General features: G+C 35.4%; 2 protein-coding genes across 3 annotated transcripts; one reads left to right on the top strand and one right to left on the bottom strand.

Annotated features, from left to right (window-relative positions):
- Positions 1-1,256: 1,256 nt before the first annotated feature.
- LOC6646037 (histidine decarboxylase) lies at positions 1,257-5,579 on the bottom strand. Of its 2 annotated transcripts, none has more exons than XM_002068857.4 (8): positions 5,438-5,574; positions 4,776-5,354; positions 4,598-4,707; positions 4,392-4,445; positions 3,599-4,292; positions 2,439-2,584; positions 2,137-2,374; positions 1,257-1,988 (listed from the first exon to the last, which is right to left on the bottom strand). In XM_002068857.4, the coding sequence occupies exons 1-8, from the start codon at positions 5,463-5,465 to the stop codon at positions 1,417-1,419; spliced, it is 2,421 nt and encodes an 806-aa protein (XP_002068893.3). In that variant the 5' UTR covers positions 5,466-5,574; the 3' UTR covers positions 1,257-1,416. The 2 variants fall into 2 exon arrangements, with proteins under 2 accessions (XP_002068893.3, XP_023033576.1); XM_023177808.2 differs by having other exon boundaries at positions 1,921-1,988; positions 2,112-2,374; positions 5,438-5,579.
- Positions 5,580-17,863: 12,284 nt separating this feature from the next.
- On the top strand, positions 17,864-18,191 carry LOC111519074 (protein kinase 4). Its single transcript, XM_023177909.2, has one exon. It carries the CDS (start codon positions 17,880-17,882, stop codon positions 18,189-18,191), a length of 312 nt encoding a protein of 103 aa, XP_023033677.2. The 5' UTR covers positions 17,864-17,879.
- The last annotated feature ends 795 nt before the right edge of the window (positions 18,192-18,986 follow it).

Genomic DNA, 18,986 nt, shown 5'->3' with positions numbered 1-18,986 from the left:
CGAATGCATTGAGTACAGTACAACAGCACTAGTTCGTACAAGTGCTGCCCATAATGCAGAAGTTGCCGCCTAAGTTCTTTTAGGTTGCAAGTAAAACTAATTGTTTTAGCTATTTTTATAGAAAAAAACTATTGAGTTACATACTTTAGACCTCCTCATTATTTTGGTAAAATTTTACAATATTTTGATGGGCCCACTACCACTGAGATTTTGACTAAAATGAGGGCGTCAAAAATCTTTTTAAATTACCTAATTACAGGTCCAAAGGCTATATTTATAATAAGTAAATAACAGGAAATGAAATTCAATGAAGAGCGATGCTATTTAAAGTCTTTACGTAGAATATATAAGATAGAAGCATGGACGGAAAAAGTTTTCGATCACAAAATCAAGATTTTTGACTCAGTAATTGCAGCAATTTTGCATTAAAGGTATTTTTACAGTATGAAGATTTGTCTATATAGCACGCCTTTATTCGATGACTCTCTAGTTGGCGGTATAAGAATCTAGAAGAAGTAAATGAAGTCTAGAGTCTAGACACTCTTCGATTTTGAGGATATGTATCAGTAATTGGGTCTAGACTCCAGACTAAAGAACTGTAACATGTCAAAGTAAAATGAAACGAAAATGAAAACGGATGGACATTTGAAATTGAAAAAGGAAAGAGTTTGGAAAAACACAGAAGTCCGTTATTTTACATTCAATTTGGAATATACATATTAGTGCTGTCAACAAAACCGAATTTAAGAGCAAAAAGCTTGAAAACTGCCCCAGTAGACTCTAGTACATTAGTTTAAAACAAAGTTTAAGTAAACTTTTTGCATTATCATCTCAAAATTATATATAGTAACATTGAAATGTAGATTTCCATTAGTTCTTTTACCAAGTGCTGCCCATTAATTTGGGCTTTACTAGCTTCAGAGCGAAAGTGCTGCCCATAATGCACCAAACTTATGTGGCAAAGTCAAATTAGTGAACAAATTTTAACGCAGAAACTTTAATCACATTAGGGGGAAAAAGCATTGACAATACATACATACATACATTCGTGATAAAACGATGAGGATTATACAACAATATTCATAGGTAATAGCTAGTTGAATGATATTTCAAGTGAATTTTTGGATAGTTATATAAATTGGAACTAGTTCTTTAAAGATATTCTAAGCTGGTCAACTGGTCATAAGCAAGTTAAATCTATATATAATATATGTTTTTACATCAATTTTTATCAATTTCAAGACTAATTAGGATAAGTATCGTCTCACTTTGCATTAAGTATATATTACATAGATATATAGATTGCTTGATTCATAGATACATATTTGTATACAATTACGTATGTAGGAGATTACTTATTATTTATTGATTGCACAGCAGTGAATTTTCTCTCTTTTTGGATTCAATATGTCTACATCATTCCAGTGATTCAAGTGACGAAGCCGCCGAGCATATGGTGGCATCATCCGATTGACTTGGCCCGGACAAATCTCGGGCAGACTGCAGTGATTCGAAAGATTTCAACAATGGCGAAGCCAAATCATCATCATTGAGACTTGGTGTTGGTGTTGCGACATCCAATTGGCCGCCAGTTGCACTAGGATAACTTAAGCTACTGCTCTCTGTCGATGAATTGGAATAGCGTTCCATTAGAAGTTGATTAAATGTCCTAGCTGGCCAATCGTAGTCCTCTTCTCGTTCCGTGGGCGTTGTAATCGGCGTGGCCTGATGAAAAACGCTGCTGCTGAAGGAACTATTCTCGATGAGACTATTGACAGGCTCCAGAAAACGTTTCCCATGATAAACAACACAATGCGTCACTGGAGTAAATAAACTATTCACGGATATGGTAATATCGCGATTTTTGGGTGAACAATTGGAAGTGGGACAGTAATTGTGTGGACTAGTTGTTGTCGTAGTGTTAGTGTACAGGGTAATGGGTCGAAAATGATTGATGGGTGTTTGGCAAAGTTGCACAACTTCAGTTTCTACACATTGAAAGATAAAGAGAAGGAGAGAAATCAAGTTTTTAATAGGTTTATCAAATCATAGATCAATGTTTTGGCTTCCGAGCATTAAGCGTTATCTAAAACTGGCAACACCTACACTACCTGTTTACATTAACGGCCGTCATACCTTCCGCAGCAGCAACCGCTTCTTCATTATCTTCCCGTATGCTGGCCTGTTGACCCGGCGGTCCTCCACCGCCTATAGTGGTCTTGCCATAGGAGTCAACAGAATTCGCAGTCACCTCACAACTGCTGGCATCCAGAGTGGTCTGTACTACAACATCCATGTGGGAATCCAGGGAGAACTGTTTGCCCGACATCAAAATGCCGCGTACACGACGTCGCATTGACGGTGATTCCTGATGCTGTCATGTGTAGAATCAATCAAAAGATGAGAGAACACATTTTACAAAGTCCTTCATCACTTACCGCTATTCGTATTCCAGCATAGGTTTTGGCCAGAAACTCATCTGCATCGAAAATGGCTGCAAATGATCCATTTACCACTTTGGGTGACAGCGGCGAATTTGATAGCAGAAGACTGGAACCAAAGGCTTCGCTCTTCTCCTTTGTATCTATTAAAATATGCAAAGGACGAAGCATATAAGGATATAAAATTACCAAGAGTTTTGTCAAAGTCATGTTGATTTGTCTGTCTGCTTCTATACAAACTACTCGCTCAGTTGTTGAGCTATTTATAAAAATCTTAACTTTTATGTAGGCATTACATTTGTAAGAATGAGCTCAATCGGGCCACTATAACATATAGATATCGTCTAAAAACTATGTTTACAAGCAATTGCCCTAAGTGTGAGAGAGATAGATTGTAAAGCACTAACGAATTGCCAAGTGCGACAGAGATAGCTGCTTAGCAGAAAACTTTGCCCGACTCTTTTAAAAATTGGCTTCATTTCAGCTAGTGTGTCCTAAGCTTAATGGCTTAATGGCTAGAGGTCTTTTTTTATAAAACCAAAAGACTGGAATTGAATCCTTTCGAAAGTCCAATAAAAGTTTTAAATTTTTGTTTCATTATATGTTTTTTTCTAGACATTTTTGTAAAAGGAAGACTTTGTTCATAAAGAAAAGGGAGTCTATTTTGAACTCTACTGACAGCAAGCAGAGAAATCCTTTAAAAGGACCCACGAAAAGAATTTAAACAGATATTGGAATTCAATTTCAAATGCAAGAGTATTGAAACTTTGGTTCATTTAAATTTTAAAAGCTTTTTGGATATTTCAAAATCAAGTACAAGTTATATAATACAGAAAGTATGAAAAACCTTTTCAGATTTGCCTTTCTGACAAATTTTGGGAATTTCCATAGCCTACTTAAGGGGGAAGATGACATGGTTTTTCCTTTAGTTTTTCAGTTTATATATATTTGGGTGGATAACAAAAGAAAACAAAGAACACAAACAAATCAAAAATAGAACAATCAAACAAAATTCGAATGCAACATAAAACACAACAAAAAAATTAACAAAACGAAATAAACAAAAAGGTAAACTGAATTAAACAAAAGGCAGGCAAATTGTGTTTAAGTTTTTGGGTTACTCTAGGACTTAATTTCGAGTAACATTTTGCGTTTACCCTTGAGATAGACACGATTCGATATGGTTATATTCATCTCCTCCAGCACCATGGTGGTCACCTGACGTATTTCCATCCAATCCTTAACAATATCATCGACGGTGGTGTGAGTGGAAGTGATGGTAAATCGTATGACATATTGTCCCTTCAAAGATGAGGGTATACAATGCAATTTGCCTCGATGATTCAGACGTTTCAACAATCTCTCGGTGAGCTCATTATCCCCCCGTATGCGAAAACAAACCAGACCCAAATGCCTCTTGGCCGGCAACTCGAAACGATGATCGGCCAGGACAAGAGCCTCGAATTTCTGGGCCAAACGGACACCTTCGCGTATGTGACGTTGCAGCCCTTTGATGCCATAGTTGCGTAGGACAAACCAAACCTTCAATGCCCGAAAACGACGACTCAGTGGAATTTGCCAGTGCATAAAATCAACAGCCACGCCAGAGTTCTCGTGCTGCAAATAGAGTGGCTCCACATTGAATGTCCGATGCACCGCTGTGCTATCCCGCACCCACAATGCTGTGGCATCGAAATGAACCATTAGCCATTTGGATGGATTGAAGGCTATGGAATCGGCACGCTCAATGCCACGCAACCAAGTCCGAAATTCGGGACAAATGAAAGCACTGCCAGCATAGGCAGCATCCACATGTAGCCAAAGATTATGATCCCGACAGACTATGCCAATCTAGAAAAGTACACACACAAAAAGTGATTAGGAATTGACCACACACTTTGGGGACCAGCGATTTGGGCTGACGTCAAAGCCAACCACCCACCCACCCACCTCTTCTAGATTATCAAAGCTGCAGCTGCCCGTGGTGCCGAGAGTGGCGCAAACCTGCAAGGAAAAACCACATGGAAAAAAAGAAAAAAAAAGACCGCGACAAGAATTTATCTTATTAATTGGCTCCCAATGGGAATCAAGACTATGGCGGCAACAACTGGCTTCTATAGTCGAGCCAATTAATTTTGACAGGCATCAGAACTCACCCAGAAGGGTACCAGGCCCTGCTTAATGTCATCCTCGATGGCCTCGCGCAACAGTTTGCCGCGCATTGAGAGATGCTCGTCGGCCTCAATATAACGCATACGCACGAGTCCTTTAAAAAAACGAAGGGACAAAAACAAAACCTCAAAGAAAAGGGCGAGCTGGTGCTAAGCTGCTTACCAATCAGAGCTGCCTTCTCCACGCTCGAATGAGCCTGATCCGAGCAATAGGCCACCAATCGGGCATTAATCTCGGCATCCTGAAACCCATGATGACGCTCATGGAAACGTTGTATGGCTTTCGTCCTGCCAGCCAGAAGACAAACCAATGTGGCCTCACTTGCGGTCGTCTGCAGGACCCCGCCGCCCTTGCTGCTATTGCTGAGATGGAGAAATTCATCTGGTAGACCAATCATTTTGCCCAACCAATTCATCACTATGATCTCCAGTTCTGTACAAGCTGGCGAACTGGCCCAAGTGAATCCAATGCAATTGATGGCATCGGCCAACATATCACCCAGCAGTGAAGGCATTGAATTGAGGGCTGGAAAATAGCCATGCATATGGGGCGATTGCCAATGCGTTATGCCAGGCATCACAATCTTTTCCACATCACTGAAAATCTTTGGCCATGGTTCACCCTCAACTGGTGCCGATTCGGGCAACAGTTGACGCATATAACCCGGACTTACATCGGGAAAGACACGACGTTCACGTATATTCTCCAGATAATCGGCTATGTAGTCGACCATCTCCTTGCCTGGCCGTTTGGAAAGGGTAAAGGGAGGGGGGATGTGAGTAAAACACAATTGCAGCCAACCCGCTGTGAATTTTATGGCTTACCCCGTTGACGATATTCCTTAAAGTCCATAATCCAGGCCAAAAAGGCGTTTCTCCACTGATATTGGTAGCAATTTACTTGTTTATCCTGTTTATTTTACACTACTAATCCCGTTTTGTACTTAATTTGATTCAGTTCAACGCCATTATATATATAGATATATATATATATTATCCAGAAAGAAATCAAATAAAATAGCCAACTGAAATGTATATATTTCCGTTGTGGGGCTTCTTCTATTTCACTTTTGGCTAAATTGGAAATGAAAATGGGTCTTGGAATGGGTAGCTCTTTCTCTCTCTCTCTCTTTCTCTATCGATGTGTGGGAATTTTGTCCACTTGTAAAAATACTAGAAATTTGTTTCTTATTGTTGAGAAAAAAAAAGTGTCAGTCAGTCACTAAATAAATATACTAATAATACTTATTATTCCCTTTTTTCCCAATTTGCTGCTCTATTTATAGTTAAACCCTTTCCGGCCTGACAATGAATTAAAATTAATTAACAACATGAAATATATCGATAGGATCGGATAAACAAAATTCCGTTTATAAAGTTGAATTGTTAAACATTATCTAAGCACTCGAATCGAATCATCATTTTCGATATTGTTAACAACTTTCAACTTATACGTATTGCATGCTATATGTCAAATGGGTTTTTGAACTGCATTTTGTCATGAAAATAATGTTTAAAAAATAATAATAATTTTGCCAAACTCTATTCCAATATTCACTACTGTCACACTGTAACACCTTTCACTTCACAATATTCACAATCAGCTTTTGTCTGTCTGATATGGCAATCAGATTTCGACTGTCTGAAATTGCCGCTAGACAGGATCTATTTATACTCACTTGGGGCAAACCAAAGGAATATCCTTTTTACCATGCAACAAATGAAAATGCCATTAAACAGCAGGATGTGCCCTTGGTTGTTATTGTTGTTGTTGTTGCTGCTGCTGCTGCTGTTGTATTTGTCTAACAACAAGTGACAGCAACAATAATAGGAATTATGTGCGTAGGAATGAATAAAAAAACAAAAGTTATTTCAGTGAAGTTTCAATACCCTTTCTAGCCTCCAAATTGAAGAAAGAGAAAGTGTTTATCCAGGAAAATCAAAACAAAAAGTCAAAAAAATATTTGAAAACATTTTTTATTGTTAGATAAAAAGTTAGTAAAAAGTTAATTTGGAATATGTAACGATAAGGTTTTTAAAGGTATCTTTGCAACGTTAATTTTTTCTCTGTCATTAACTTTTAAGAATGTTATACATCATAGAAACGAATTTCTTTATGATTTATAGCATCTTGAAATTGTTGAAAAGTTAAGAATGCTAAGATTAAAGGAAAGAAAAAAATATAATCTTATTTTGTTGAAAATCTTTAAATTTACATATAATATTTAAAAGGTATGTTGCCTTTCTAATGTCAGATTACCTTGTCTAGCTCTCTCTAATCTCTCTTTGTTTCCCAGTTGATCTTCAGCATGATAAATGTTTATTATTTTTATTATAAAAGAAAGATATTTGTAGAAATACCTAACTAAATCTTTCATACTTATTTTTATAACTGTTATGTAATATATATAAAATCTTTTAAATATCTGTTTTCAAATAAGAGATGATACCGCAGATGACTAACTATTTTGACTATTAGGAATTTCAAATAATAAGTAATAATTCAATCAAAACTAATTACACATGATGACCAAATTTACCAAATGGTTCTATTTTGATTTAAAATCGAAGGAATTTTTAAGGCATGGGCAAATTAAGATAAACTTTATAGTAGAAATTCTAAGGACATCGCTAAATGTCTTCCCTGGAGAAAAATAATTTTTTTTTTGTGTAAAATATTTAAATATTTTGAAAATCAAAACTGAACTAATTTATTTGTAAGATTTTTAATCATAGGCAGCACAAAAGGTGAGCAGGTCCTTTACACTAATTCTTATGGCGCGCGAAGGTATTCACATATAAAAGGTGGAATATGCAGTTGCAAGCTTTGCCGTTCTTTTCACGCTTCATGTCGTTTGAATTCCCAACTACTTTTAGCGTTGAAGATATGGCCATTACAACTGTGGATTCTTTAGCAAAGTCTGCTGATGATAGAACTTGGTGGTTCTTGAAATAGCTATACAGACAACCTGCTCACCTTTTGTGCTGCCTATGATTTAAAATCTTACAAATAAATTAGTAAGATTTATTGAACTGAAGCCTAGCTAAAACTCAGTTTTGATTAACTTCAATACAGGTCGAAATCTAGACAAATATTTTGAAAATCGCTAATCCAATTTCCTTCCGTTTTTTGTGGAGAGTATATCACACCATCTTTTTTCAATAGATAAGTAAAAATTTTAGAAAATTTTATTATTTCAAAACCTTTGTTCCAATAGATGATATATGGAGAAGTTTCTAAGGGAAGTAAAATATATTTTGCAGCTTAAAGTGTTTTGGATCCTCTGATATTATGAATCCTCCAGGGTATTTGATGATCTATTACAAATTCTCTGGCATCTTGGATCCTCAGTTATTTTGGCGTCTGTAACGAAAAGTCAATTCTCTTGTGTAAAATTTGTGTAACTAAAATATAAATTACTTTCTTTCTTTATTCTAGTTTACTCGTACAGATTTAGGTTCTTCGCTAACAAAGGATTTTCAAGACACAGCTTTTCTCTTCTATTTTAATCTGTAATACATAATTTAATAATTTTTCAGTTTTTCTTCTATTTTTTATAACATATTTAATATGATATATGTATATATGTACATATGTATATGATATGTTCTTACTCACTATGGTTCTGGTTTTTAGTTTATATAATTACCTAATCGCAGCTTCTTTTCAAAGAATTTCACAATTATGCTAAATTCCACACTTAAAAAACTTTATATTATATCTATTTGTTTCCAAAAAAAAAAAACACAGTTTTATTAATGTACTCCAAGGTTTAGAAAGAGTAGCAAATCAAGCAACAGGCAGGACAAAATGAAAAGGACAACAGCAAGCCAAGTAAAAGGGAAAAAACCGAATGTAGGCAGACAGAAAGAAGGATAAAGAGAGAGAGAGAGAGAGACAATTAGGGAGGAAGAGATAGTGTGCAGAGATTTCAGCCAATGGCAGCGAGTATCCTGGCTGACTAAATTTACATTCGACCAATGGCCAGAGGGTAGGCAACCCACACACATCACACACACACACAACAACTCGGACACCCACACAAAAAGTCAAGGGAGATAAATGACAAACTCAAATAGGATCAACAGGCTCCCTTTTATTTACTTAATTGAATGTGCAAATATCAAAAAGTTTTATCACATTAGGAAAAAAAAGTTGCATAACAAAAAAAAAGGAAAACAAACTACAGAACTTTATTATGCTTTTAGGGGAAATTTTCCCAAAAAAAAAAATGATTGTTTAAACTTGGCTTAGCAACAGTCATAAGAATTATTTAATACTTCTTTCCCTGCCCCTCTTCCCTTTCCTTTGTCAGCTGCTGCTGCTGGTGCTGGCTCATTACAAGCTCGTTACAACTCTCAGCATTTGGGCGGGGATTTTCAGGCAGTGGGCCGGTGGGGGAGGGGAGGTGGTGCTGCTGCGGAGGAGGTCAATGAGCTTTGCTTTGCGAGCGCGGTACTCGTCTTGAGACTTGGACAAAAAAAAAAAACATACACACAGAAACAGAAACAAATTTCGACAGAATACCGCTACAATTCAATGGCTTTTGCACGTACATAAGTTGGCTCTCCCTTACTCTCTCCTCAATCTATCTCTTTCTCCGTATGTTTCTTATCTATCTCTCTCTCTTTCTCTCTGTCTTTCTCTGTGTGTATTACCAAATATTGAGCAATAAAAGAATTTCAGTTTCTTTTGACGGCTTTTGTCCCGCTCGCCTCACAATTTTTGTTATATTGTTAAACAAAAAATTTTAATTCTTACTAAAAATAGATTGCATTATTAATTGTGATTTTTTTTTTGCTTACAATTTTTATATTTATGTTATTTTGTAAAAATGCATAAAGATGTTCAAAATGTTTCATTCTTTACTTGTTGCTTCCCCTGACGAACGTTACCTCTCTCCCTTGCACTCTCTTGTGGTTCATTCACTCTTTTGTTTGATAACCTTTCTCTTACTTTTGCTTTCTCTCTTTGACAAGCACATGATCACCTGTCCGAACTCTCTTCTTGCTTGGCTCTCTCCCACTCGATCGCTCTCTCTCTCTCTCTTGTTCGTTCTCTCTTTGCTGCTTTCTTCTGGTTGTTTGCTCCCTCGCTCACACACACACACACACTCCCTTACTCATACTCACATCCATATGCTTGTCGCATATTTTTTGTGTGTGTTTTGATTCCTTCATTCTTCTGCTTTAGCGCTAAGAACGTTCGTTGACCTTTTTTGCTGGGTACTGGGGCTACGCTTAGCGGTACTTCTCAACCTGTTTCTATATATGTATGTGTATCTCTCTCTCGCTCTCTCTCTCTCTCTCTCACTCTTTCTCTTCTTGTGTATGAGTGAGTGTTGTATTTACTGTAGAAGTCTTCCTGTTTATTCAGCGATTAAAGGTGCAACTGCAACTGAGCACAAGCTTCGATCATGATCATCATTATGATCACAATGATGATGATCACGTTGATGACGACGACGGGCCCCAAAGCAAACTCGCGCGGGTCTCTGACTCTTAACTCTGATGAAATGCACGCATGACTCTGTCTTTTGGATACTTCTTCTTCTTCTTCTTGTTATTTTTTTTTTTTGTGATTTTTGATTTTTTGGGCAATGATCACGCATTTAATTAGCGGGAATTTCTCGTTGTATCTTTATTGTATTTCGTTTTTTTTTCAGGTGTGTGTTGAGATTTCTTGCAGTTCCTTTCTCCTTTCTTTCGATTTGCTGCTGCTTCTCACTTACACACATCCGAGTACTGAGACTTGGGTCTTGGAGTCTCCAGCCTCGGACTTGGACAGAGTTTAAAGAGGAAGAGAGGTAGGAGGAGGAGGAGGATGATGAGGATGATGATGATGCCGCCGCCGCCGCCGCCACCGCGTAGCAGGCAAATGCAACGGTTCTTCTTACTTTTGCCATTTAGTGTGCAAACGTTTGTCCATACATCCAGTCCGTGTATTCGGTTTTTACCTTCATCGTCTACTTTCAAACAGCTGTGCACAACAACTTCCGCATCCGTTTTAGGCATCCGCGAGTCGTCATCGTCGTCGTCATCATCGTCATCATCATCGTCTTTAACTTCATCTAGATGATCATCTTACCAAGTGTAACAGCAAATGTATATCGTAATCATGATGCCATCGTAGCTTGATTCTATTTCGATTCAAATAACAATTCCTTATATGTGATTTGTTTGTGTACAAAGTTATTTAGTTATATAACCATATTTAACATTTAGATGAGATCAAAGAATTTTCATAACATGCCAAGCACCATAAGAGGTATGTATGTAAAGATCGTTTTTAAATCTGGGGTATATCTAGATTTGGGGATGAAATTGATAATTTTTGGGTTGGAAATCAAGTTCCTTCAGGAAACATATGTCTAATTTTAACCCAAGAGGATCTGCTATTGCCTTTAATATTTGAATTAAGAGGTTTTTTTTATTGTAATGAAGTCATTTTTATGTACACATGGCCAATAATTTATAAATTTAAAACTATTTGTTACTTTTTTTCCAATTACCATATAAGAATCATTATTGTTAATTGATCTACTATGAAACAGAAGTATTGTAATCTATTAAATTAGGCTATTATCAGTACAGTACGCTCGTAAGTTGGAACTACTTAATTTATAACTTAATATTTTTCTATTTTTACAAAATTTTTTAATTTTTAAACATTTTTTTTTTCAAATATTTATTTTTTTAAGTAAAATATTACAAATATCATAATAATAATTAATAATAATTATATTTTTACAAAATTTTTTAATTTCTAAACATTTTTTCATTGAATTATTTACTTTTTTCAGTAAAATATTACAAATATGTATATACAAACTATAGTTAGGTAATACATTATTTACATTTTTTATACCAATAAATATAAAAATTGACATTCATTTCGAAGATCTTTGCAACTTTTGATAACCCTTTCACCTTTTGAAGACCTTTGGAACTTTAATTTCAAGGCACTCCAACTTTTTAAGCTAAGCAAAGACATATGATCGAGTTTTTTAATCGATCTAGAACTGTAATGCTAAAACTAGTTGAGAATTCTAAACACTTGAAGCAAAGATAATAATACCATAGCTTACAATGCTTAAATTTCAGATAGGGCTTTTTATTGATTTTAAATTAGTTTAAAAAAAGTTACCCGCAGTAAGCTAGAGAGAATGTCTACAAAAAATATACCAGAACTATTACCATTGAATTGCAATTCTATATAAATTCTACTTTTTTTTTTATTAAAAAACCATAAAATTTTATATTAAAAGTAATAACAATGTTATTGCTATCTAAGAAAGAAGAGAACGTCCATTTACATTTAATATAGAATATAAAAAAAACTACCTACCAATTATAAACCTCTTGGTTAACCAACTATATAATTCTAAACTTGAGCAATAATTTAATTGCACAAAGTAATAAAAAAATTATGGTTTAATTCTATTTCGTCAATGAAGAAACGTTTCACTGGCAATCAAAATAGTTTTGGTGATATTTTTTGAGTTACATAACTCCTAATCACAAGACCTTGCACAGACTCAAAAAAAAGAAGAAAAAAAAAAACAATTTTTAACATTAAACAAAAAATATAAAAAACAAACTATTAATTGATCATTAAAGGCAACGGCAAATAGACAAAGTCCATAGATGCAAAATGCAGTCAGGCCGAAAGACATGCAACAAAGCAAACAATTCCGATTCTAGGCAAACTTTAGATTTTGCAACATCTTCCAACAACAAGAAAAAAAACCAACAAAGTTTATTTAACAAAAAAATAAAAGATAAACAGCCAAGCTGAGCTGAGCTGAGCTTAGGCGCCCAGCCACAACCAGCAGCAGCAGCAACAGCAGAAGAAGTTGCCTCATAGGCAGAGTCGTCGTCGTCGTCGTCATCATTGCAATAAACCAGTCAGTGACTGAAGGGGGAGGAGTAGCTCTAGTGGTAGAGAAGTAGGAGGAGGTGGAGGGCACCAGCAGAGTCTCAGCTAATCTTGCAACACAGTTGCGCAACAAAGAATCCGAAGCAACGGTACTAACGTGTTTTCTTGGCCGATGTTGCTGCTGCTGCTGTTGTTGTGGTTTGTTCTTAGCCAAGTTGAGCCAGTTGCGTGTAACAGGTTTTTCCTCTTGAATAACTGGGACTTTCTTACGGGACTTTTGCACGTAGAAAGAGAAGATACAACAGGAATTGAGAAAGACAGCAAGAAAGAGGGAGACAGTCAACGAAAGAGGGAAAGAAAACAGGTTAGAATTGGTAAGACCAGCTAACTGCAACTATATAGATGATAGCCAACAGCAACAGCAGCCGCCGTCGCCGCAGCAGTAGCTAACAACAGCGGCAACAACATCAGCAACAACTGAACTGCAAAAAACCAAAACTATAACCAATATTCCATTTAGCAATGACTTTAAGTTACCCTCTAAATTTTGGAAAAATTAATATATATCTCTCTCTCTCTCTCTAACTTTTTAAAAATAAGTAAATTTAAAGAAATTCAACTGTATTAGGAAAATACAAGTCCGAAATTAAAATTGTATCCCATTGGCATTTTAAACTTTTTAAACTTTTACTAATTTGTGCCATTATTAAGGCAATCTTCTATATTAAATCAGATTTGAGGTATCCGAAAAAAACTAAAATGTTGTGAAAAGTATCACAAAACTAAAATTATAGTTTACTTTGTTTCATTTGTAAAAGGTCAAACAATTCAAATGTGATCTGAAAAATAAATGACAAATTCAATAACTTTACTCTTCAATCAAACTAAAACTGAAAATACCAAAATCTTCTTCGACAATTCTTATCAGATGTAGAGTGTATGAGATAGTGATGTAGAAAAACATCGATGTTCTCTTGTCTCTCGATGTTCACCGAAGTTTGTGTTAATGTCGATGTTCACCGATGCATCGGTTTTATTTGTCACTTATCAAGTTTTATCATATACATGTCGGAGATTGAATTAGGCATTTCTAATATGTAATTTGAATTGTGTGCCTACTTTTAAGGCGAATTGGTCATTGTTGAGTAATGAATAACATGACTGATGTATAACTGTTTAGCACTAGATATGTGAGATGACAGTATAGGCTGTCATCGACCGTAGCTCAGTGTACGGTTAAGAGAATTCAATCTCGATTCCTTCTGGAATTCAACCTGAACGCACGTTGAGACTCGCTGCACAAACCTAATCACAAAAATGGAAGCCAATACTGGAAACAACTATTCAGGAATCCCTGAAATCCTCAACTCGCCGGTATACTTATACGAAGTTGTCTTTAAAAAGTCCTTTCAAGCCTTACTTAAGTTATACCTTCAAGCGCATTTCTTTCAGATTGACAACAAAAACAAGGAAAAGAGTTTTTCACCAAGTGGCAAAATATTAATAGATAAAAGAAATTAAATAAGTTCAAAGCAGATAAACGAAATTTTATGTTATTAAATAGTTTTTGAAAGATAAAGAAAACATTAAGAAAAGAGACCAGCGGGTTTCAATATTTGATTAACACTTTATTCATTTAAGATTAATTTTAAATACTATTAAGAGAACTTTTCATAACAAGAAAACAGTGAACTTTATTAGAGAAAAGCATTAGAGATACATCGATGCATTGAGATTTTAGCCCGATGTTTCAAAACCATCGATTATTAGCATTGAAACCGATTTACATATGTATACATCGATGTTTTTATTGAAATTTACATTAATAGTTTGAGAATCTTTAAAAGCATTTGCCAATTCAAAACTTTATACACATTCTATATTATCCATTATACCCATTCTATATTATCCACCTTCGAAATATCTATCTGATATTATATTAACTCTAAATTTTTCCAACATTTCCCACATTTTATATTATAAACTTATTAGTTTTGATTAACCTAGTATGAAAAATTGTGTCCCTTCTATATTAATAATTACTATAAAATAGACAAAGAAATTCAATTGGATCAAAAATTTTAGCAGCTAAATGGTGTCTAACTAGTCTTTTATCATAAGATTCTTCTCCAAATTACAAATGGGGATTTTGGTATAATAACTCGACAAAAGTTTACCAATTTCACTAGTTGCCTTCTCAATAATCTAATATACCCGCTGAATTTGGCAACTTCTGATTACTGGGTATAAACACTAGAAGAATAGACACAACGGTGAGTCGACACACATTTTCTTCTTCTTCTTCTTCTTCTTCTTCTTCTTGTGTTTAGAACCAACGGCTTCTTTTCACAAAGTCTGAGGCCAAATTGTAGGCTTAGAGCCAAGAACCAGTTAGGTCTTGCGCAAGCGGCAAACGGCAGCAACAGCAAAACCAGCACAAATAAATCTAACATGATTTAAGCAACGGAAAAACATGAAATATTAATGTGGCTGGTGACGTTTCCCCCCGTTTAAACCTCACCCTCCTCTCCGTCCTCTTGCCCACCCAACAACTCTCATGTGGCTAATGATGCGTTGTCAGCTCAACTCTTTCAGTTTTGGTCTAATCCAAAAGGGCCAGTTAGATGATTAGTCCAACTCCCTCTGTCCCCCTTCCACCATCTAACTTTTCAGTTGAGTAATGGTCAAAAAAGTTCTCTTCTGACTGATGCTATTTGATAGTTTTTTTTCCAGTTGCTGATTGGGGTTTACCTAGGTCATAACTGTCGTTTGAATTGCTGTTCTTTAAATGAAAAATGAGCAGTTATCAGAAATACTTGAACCGAAAAATTTTAAAATTCGTAAGGTGTATTTCGTTTTAAGCTTTGCTAAATGAAGATGTGATTGATCTGCTGATCAATGGTGAAACTCGCACCTATCTTATCTTATACATTTCTTATCAGATACGGAAAATCGCCTATAATACATACACAAAAGTCCATAAAGCTGTCTTAACCATTTATTAGTTGATATGTTTCGATACTGTGACTTTGAATGGCTCTAAAACCCAGGAAAATACATTAATCGAATCCAAATTTTTAATAAAAATTATTAATAATATATAAAACGAAAAACAAAAACATTTATTCATTATCAGAGCCAGAAAAAACTTAAAAATGAGCAAGTATCCACTTTTGCTCGTCTAACTTATAGATTAAGGCATTTTTTTAATACTTAGTTCAAAGGCCGTTTCCTTTAATCATGCTATTATTGTTCCTGGGCACACTCTCCACCAATTTGTTGTATCAATCTGTGCGACAGAGTTCTCCATTCCGCTTGGACTCGACTCCAAAGATCGTCCATTGTCCTGGGCGGATTATCGTAGCGCGACAGTTGCTTCTTTACCAGAGCCCATAGGTTTTCGATCGCATTTAAATCTAGGTTTTGAGCCGGCCACTGCATTTTCAGAAAACTTCCTTTACAATTTTGGCGGTGTTGGAGACTTGTACTTAATTTCTTGGCTTATCAATTTGGAAGATATTCATCTAAAAAGTTGAAGATCTTTAATGTCTGAATAAATACTTTTATAAATTAAGCATTATCGTTTTCTAATATTTTGTTCTCATATCCAAGAGAATATCAAGATTCAAAATTCCAATATTCTATATAAATATATCTACTAAAATATATCGACAAGAATATATCGCTTTACAACGCTCTTAATTTTGATTTTGAAACAAAATATTCTCACAGTTTGTCATATTTTAGGGTTGTCAGAGCTCGCAATTTATTAATACAAAAACAATTTGCATTCTTTTCTCAAATCTCAACTAAAATATCATATATAAAATTTGTTAATGATTTTTAGTTTCGTATTATTAACACAAATTAATTATTTTTACAGCAATTTTATATTCAGTGGCTAATAAAAATGATTGCATTAAATTTTAAATTGCACAATTAATACAAAGATATGCTTTGACATGTTTTGAACACTTTTAAGATTAACAGAAAATTTTAAAAAAAAGTTAATTTGGATGTATTTTGCAATTACTTTATATAATAACCAATGGAACTAACATACAAACGATTTCATATCAAGCAATTTGGTCCATAAAGTCAAGAATTTTCGATAATTAATGAAGCATAAAGAAGTATCGTTTCCTATTCCAGGTAAATCAGTTGAAAAAGAAACGATATCAGGCTCTAATTATTGGATTTTTATGAAAAACTGGGGCAAAAGTATGGCCTAAAGAGATCTTGATATATATAAAATATATATTTAGGCTCATATCTTTCTATTTATCTATCTGATATTCAGCAGATTAGAATAAAATACAGAAAATTAATTTAAATATTTAATTTTAGAAATATTAAATTGAATAGACTTAAATATTATAGCCATCATTATATACGAATAATGTTAGCATCCTAATTATTGCGTTAGGCAAGAACAGACAGCAAAAACAATCAAAAGGAAGAACAATTTTCGGTCCTTACCAATAGAAATACAAATTTCACTTTATTAAAGAAATTTGAAATTCAAATTTTGGCGGCTTTAAGAAGAATTTCATAGCAATCTGAAAATTTCCCTAAATAATTTCCATTACCTCTCTCTCTCAATCTCTCTCCGAGTGACTCTCTCTGTGGTCTTTGGTTAAGCTTAAGGGTGTGAAAAACTGCGCACTGTAAAGGCGCGCATTTCGTTACTCGCATTTCCACTTCCATTTCCACTTCCAGTTTTTCCTGGCTATGCACTTGGCATTATGCCTACTAACCCTATTTTGCAGCACACGAGTCCCATTTTTTCAACTTGCATATATAAAAGGCACACACACACTCTAACACTCGCATTGTACGCACACACATACACAGAGAGAGAGTCAACTGTGTGAGGCAAGTCCTTATTCCAACTCAGCCAGCTGAGGCAACCCCCAAAAACTTAAATGAAAAAAAAAATATACAAAAAAAAAAAAGGGAAAAAGAAGAAAATTGAAAAACAGCGAAACGGAAAGTTGTGCAGCAGCAACAGCAGCGGCAGCAGCAGCAGCAGCAGAAGTGGCAGTGTCAGCAAAAGGAGAGCACACACACAAAATGTGTTTTTGTGGCACTTGAATTTGGGACACATTCCAGTAAAGGACACACAGGATTTTGAATGCAGTTTGAAATTCGTAAATAAAAATTGAAAGAAAATTCAGTTTTGGAAAACGGCAAATGGAAAGACTCAAAATAAATTCGAATTCTATGGAAAAGTGAAAATGGCAAATTCCCATGTCTTGGGGATTTGCAAATAAGTGTTTGTGTTTGTGTGTGTGAGTGAGTATACATGTTAAAAAAATAGAAAATATGTGAGTGTATTTGTGTAAAATGAAAAATCGATTATTAAAGTGCTGCTTGGTTTTGGTTGCAATGTGGAAAATCAACAGAAGCAACAGCAGCAGTAGCAGCAGCAGCAGCAACAACAGCAGCAGCAGCACCAGCAGCAATATCAACAGAGGCATCGACTGCGACGCCAACAGCGACACATTTCCAACTGTTTTGACGTCGTCAAGTTCCAATGGCGCCTTGCAGCCATCCACATCCAAATCTACATCCACATCCAGCTCCAGCTCCTTGCCGTTGCATGTGCAGCACCAACAGCAGCAGCAACAACAACAGCAGCAACATCAACAGCAGCAGCAGCAGCAGCACCAGCACCAGCAACGAATGCGACAACGATGATGATGACGACGACATTTAGTCACGGGGATCTATCTATACAGATACAGCAAGGATTTTAACACAATATTGTGAATGTGAAAAGAAAAAAACCCAAAAACCAAAAGAAAACAATAAACTAAACCATAAACAATAAAAAGAACAACAAACAAAAACAAAGAAAAACGCAAAAGAAAACGTTAACCAAATCAAGTCAAGACATACAAAAAAAAAAAAAAAAATAGTTGTGAAAACGTGAGAGAAAATATATATAATGCAAATTCATTGCAAGATTTTCGCACAAAGCCGCGCATTTCCAGCCAAACGTAAAAACGCACAGGTGCATAGGTCCCCCCCCTACTCCACCACTAACCCCTTCTCAACCACCACCCATTTGCCCTGCCCCTGCTCCTTGTTCAATGCATTTCCGTGAATCGGTATCTCCCAGAAGTATCTATACCAATTGAAAAGCAATTTACTTATACTTATATATTATATATATATATTATGAATTCAAATTGAACGATTTTAAGTGCACTTTTAGAAGGCTGATTTTAAAAATTACAATTTATTTTGATGTTGTGCTTCTACCAAAAACAATCCTTAATAAAAATAAACAATTAACAAGTAACGCACAAAAACAAAACAAACTAAATTAAAATTAAAATTTAAACCGTTAAGCATTAAAAGCCTTCACAACGGATAGGCCAAGAGAACTCCTGCTGATACAGCAGGCAGGCAGCAAGCTGGCCAAGTGCAACAACAACAACAGCAGCAGCAGCAGCGGCAGCAGCGGTGCAAACAGCAACAGCACCACCA

Source organism: Drosophila willistoni (genome assembly GCF_018902025.1).
Source record: "Drosophila willistoni isolate 14030-0811.24 chromosome 2L unlocalized genomic scaffold, UCI_dwil_1.1 Seg72.1, whole genome shotgun sequence".
Classification (NCBI taxonomy): domain Eukaryota; kingdom Metazoa; phylum Arthropoda; class Insecta; order Diptera; family Drosophilidae; genus Drosophila; species Drosophila willistoni.
Note: the sequence above shows the minus strand (reverse complement) of the source record. Positions and strands in the feature narration are given on the sequence as shown.

Bases quoted from the DNA above. Each gene is read 5' to 3' on its own strand.
- LOC6646037 (XM_002068857.4), bottom strand. From the start codon at position 5,465: ATGGACTTTAAGGAATATCGTCAACGGG. The intron at 4,293-4,391 runs GTGGGTGGGTGG...GTACTTTTCTAG, and splicing joins GCTTTGATAATCTAGAAGAG to ATTGGCATAGTCTGTCGGGA. The intron at 2,585-3,598 runs GTAAACGCAAAA...ATATTTTAATAG, and splicing joins GAATCGTGTCTATCTCAAGG to ATACAAAGGAGAAGAGCGAA.
- LOC111519074 (XM_023177909.2), top strand. From the start codon at position 17,880: ATGTGGAAAATCAACAGAAGCAACAGCAGCAGTAGCAGCAGCAGCAGC.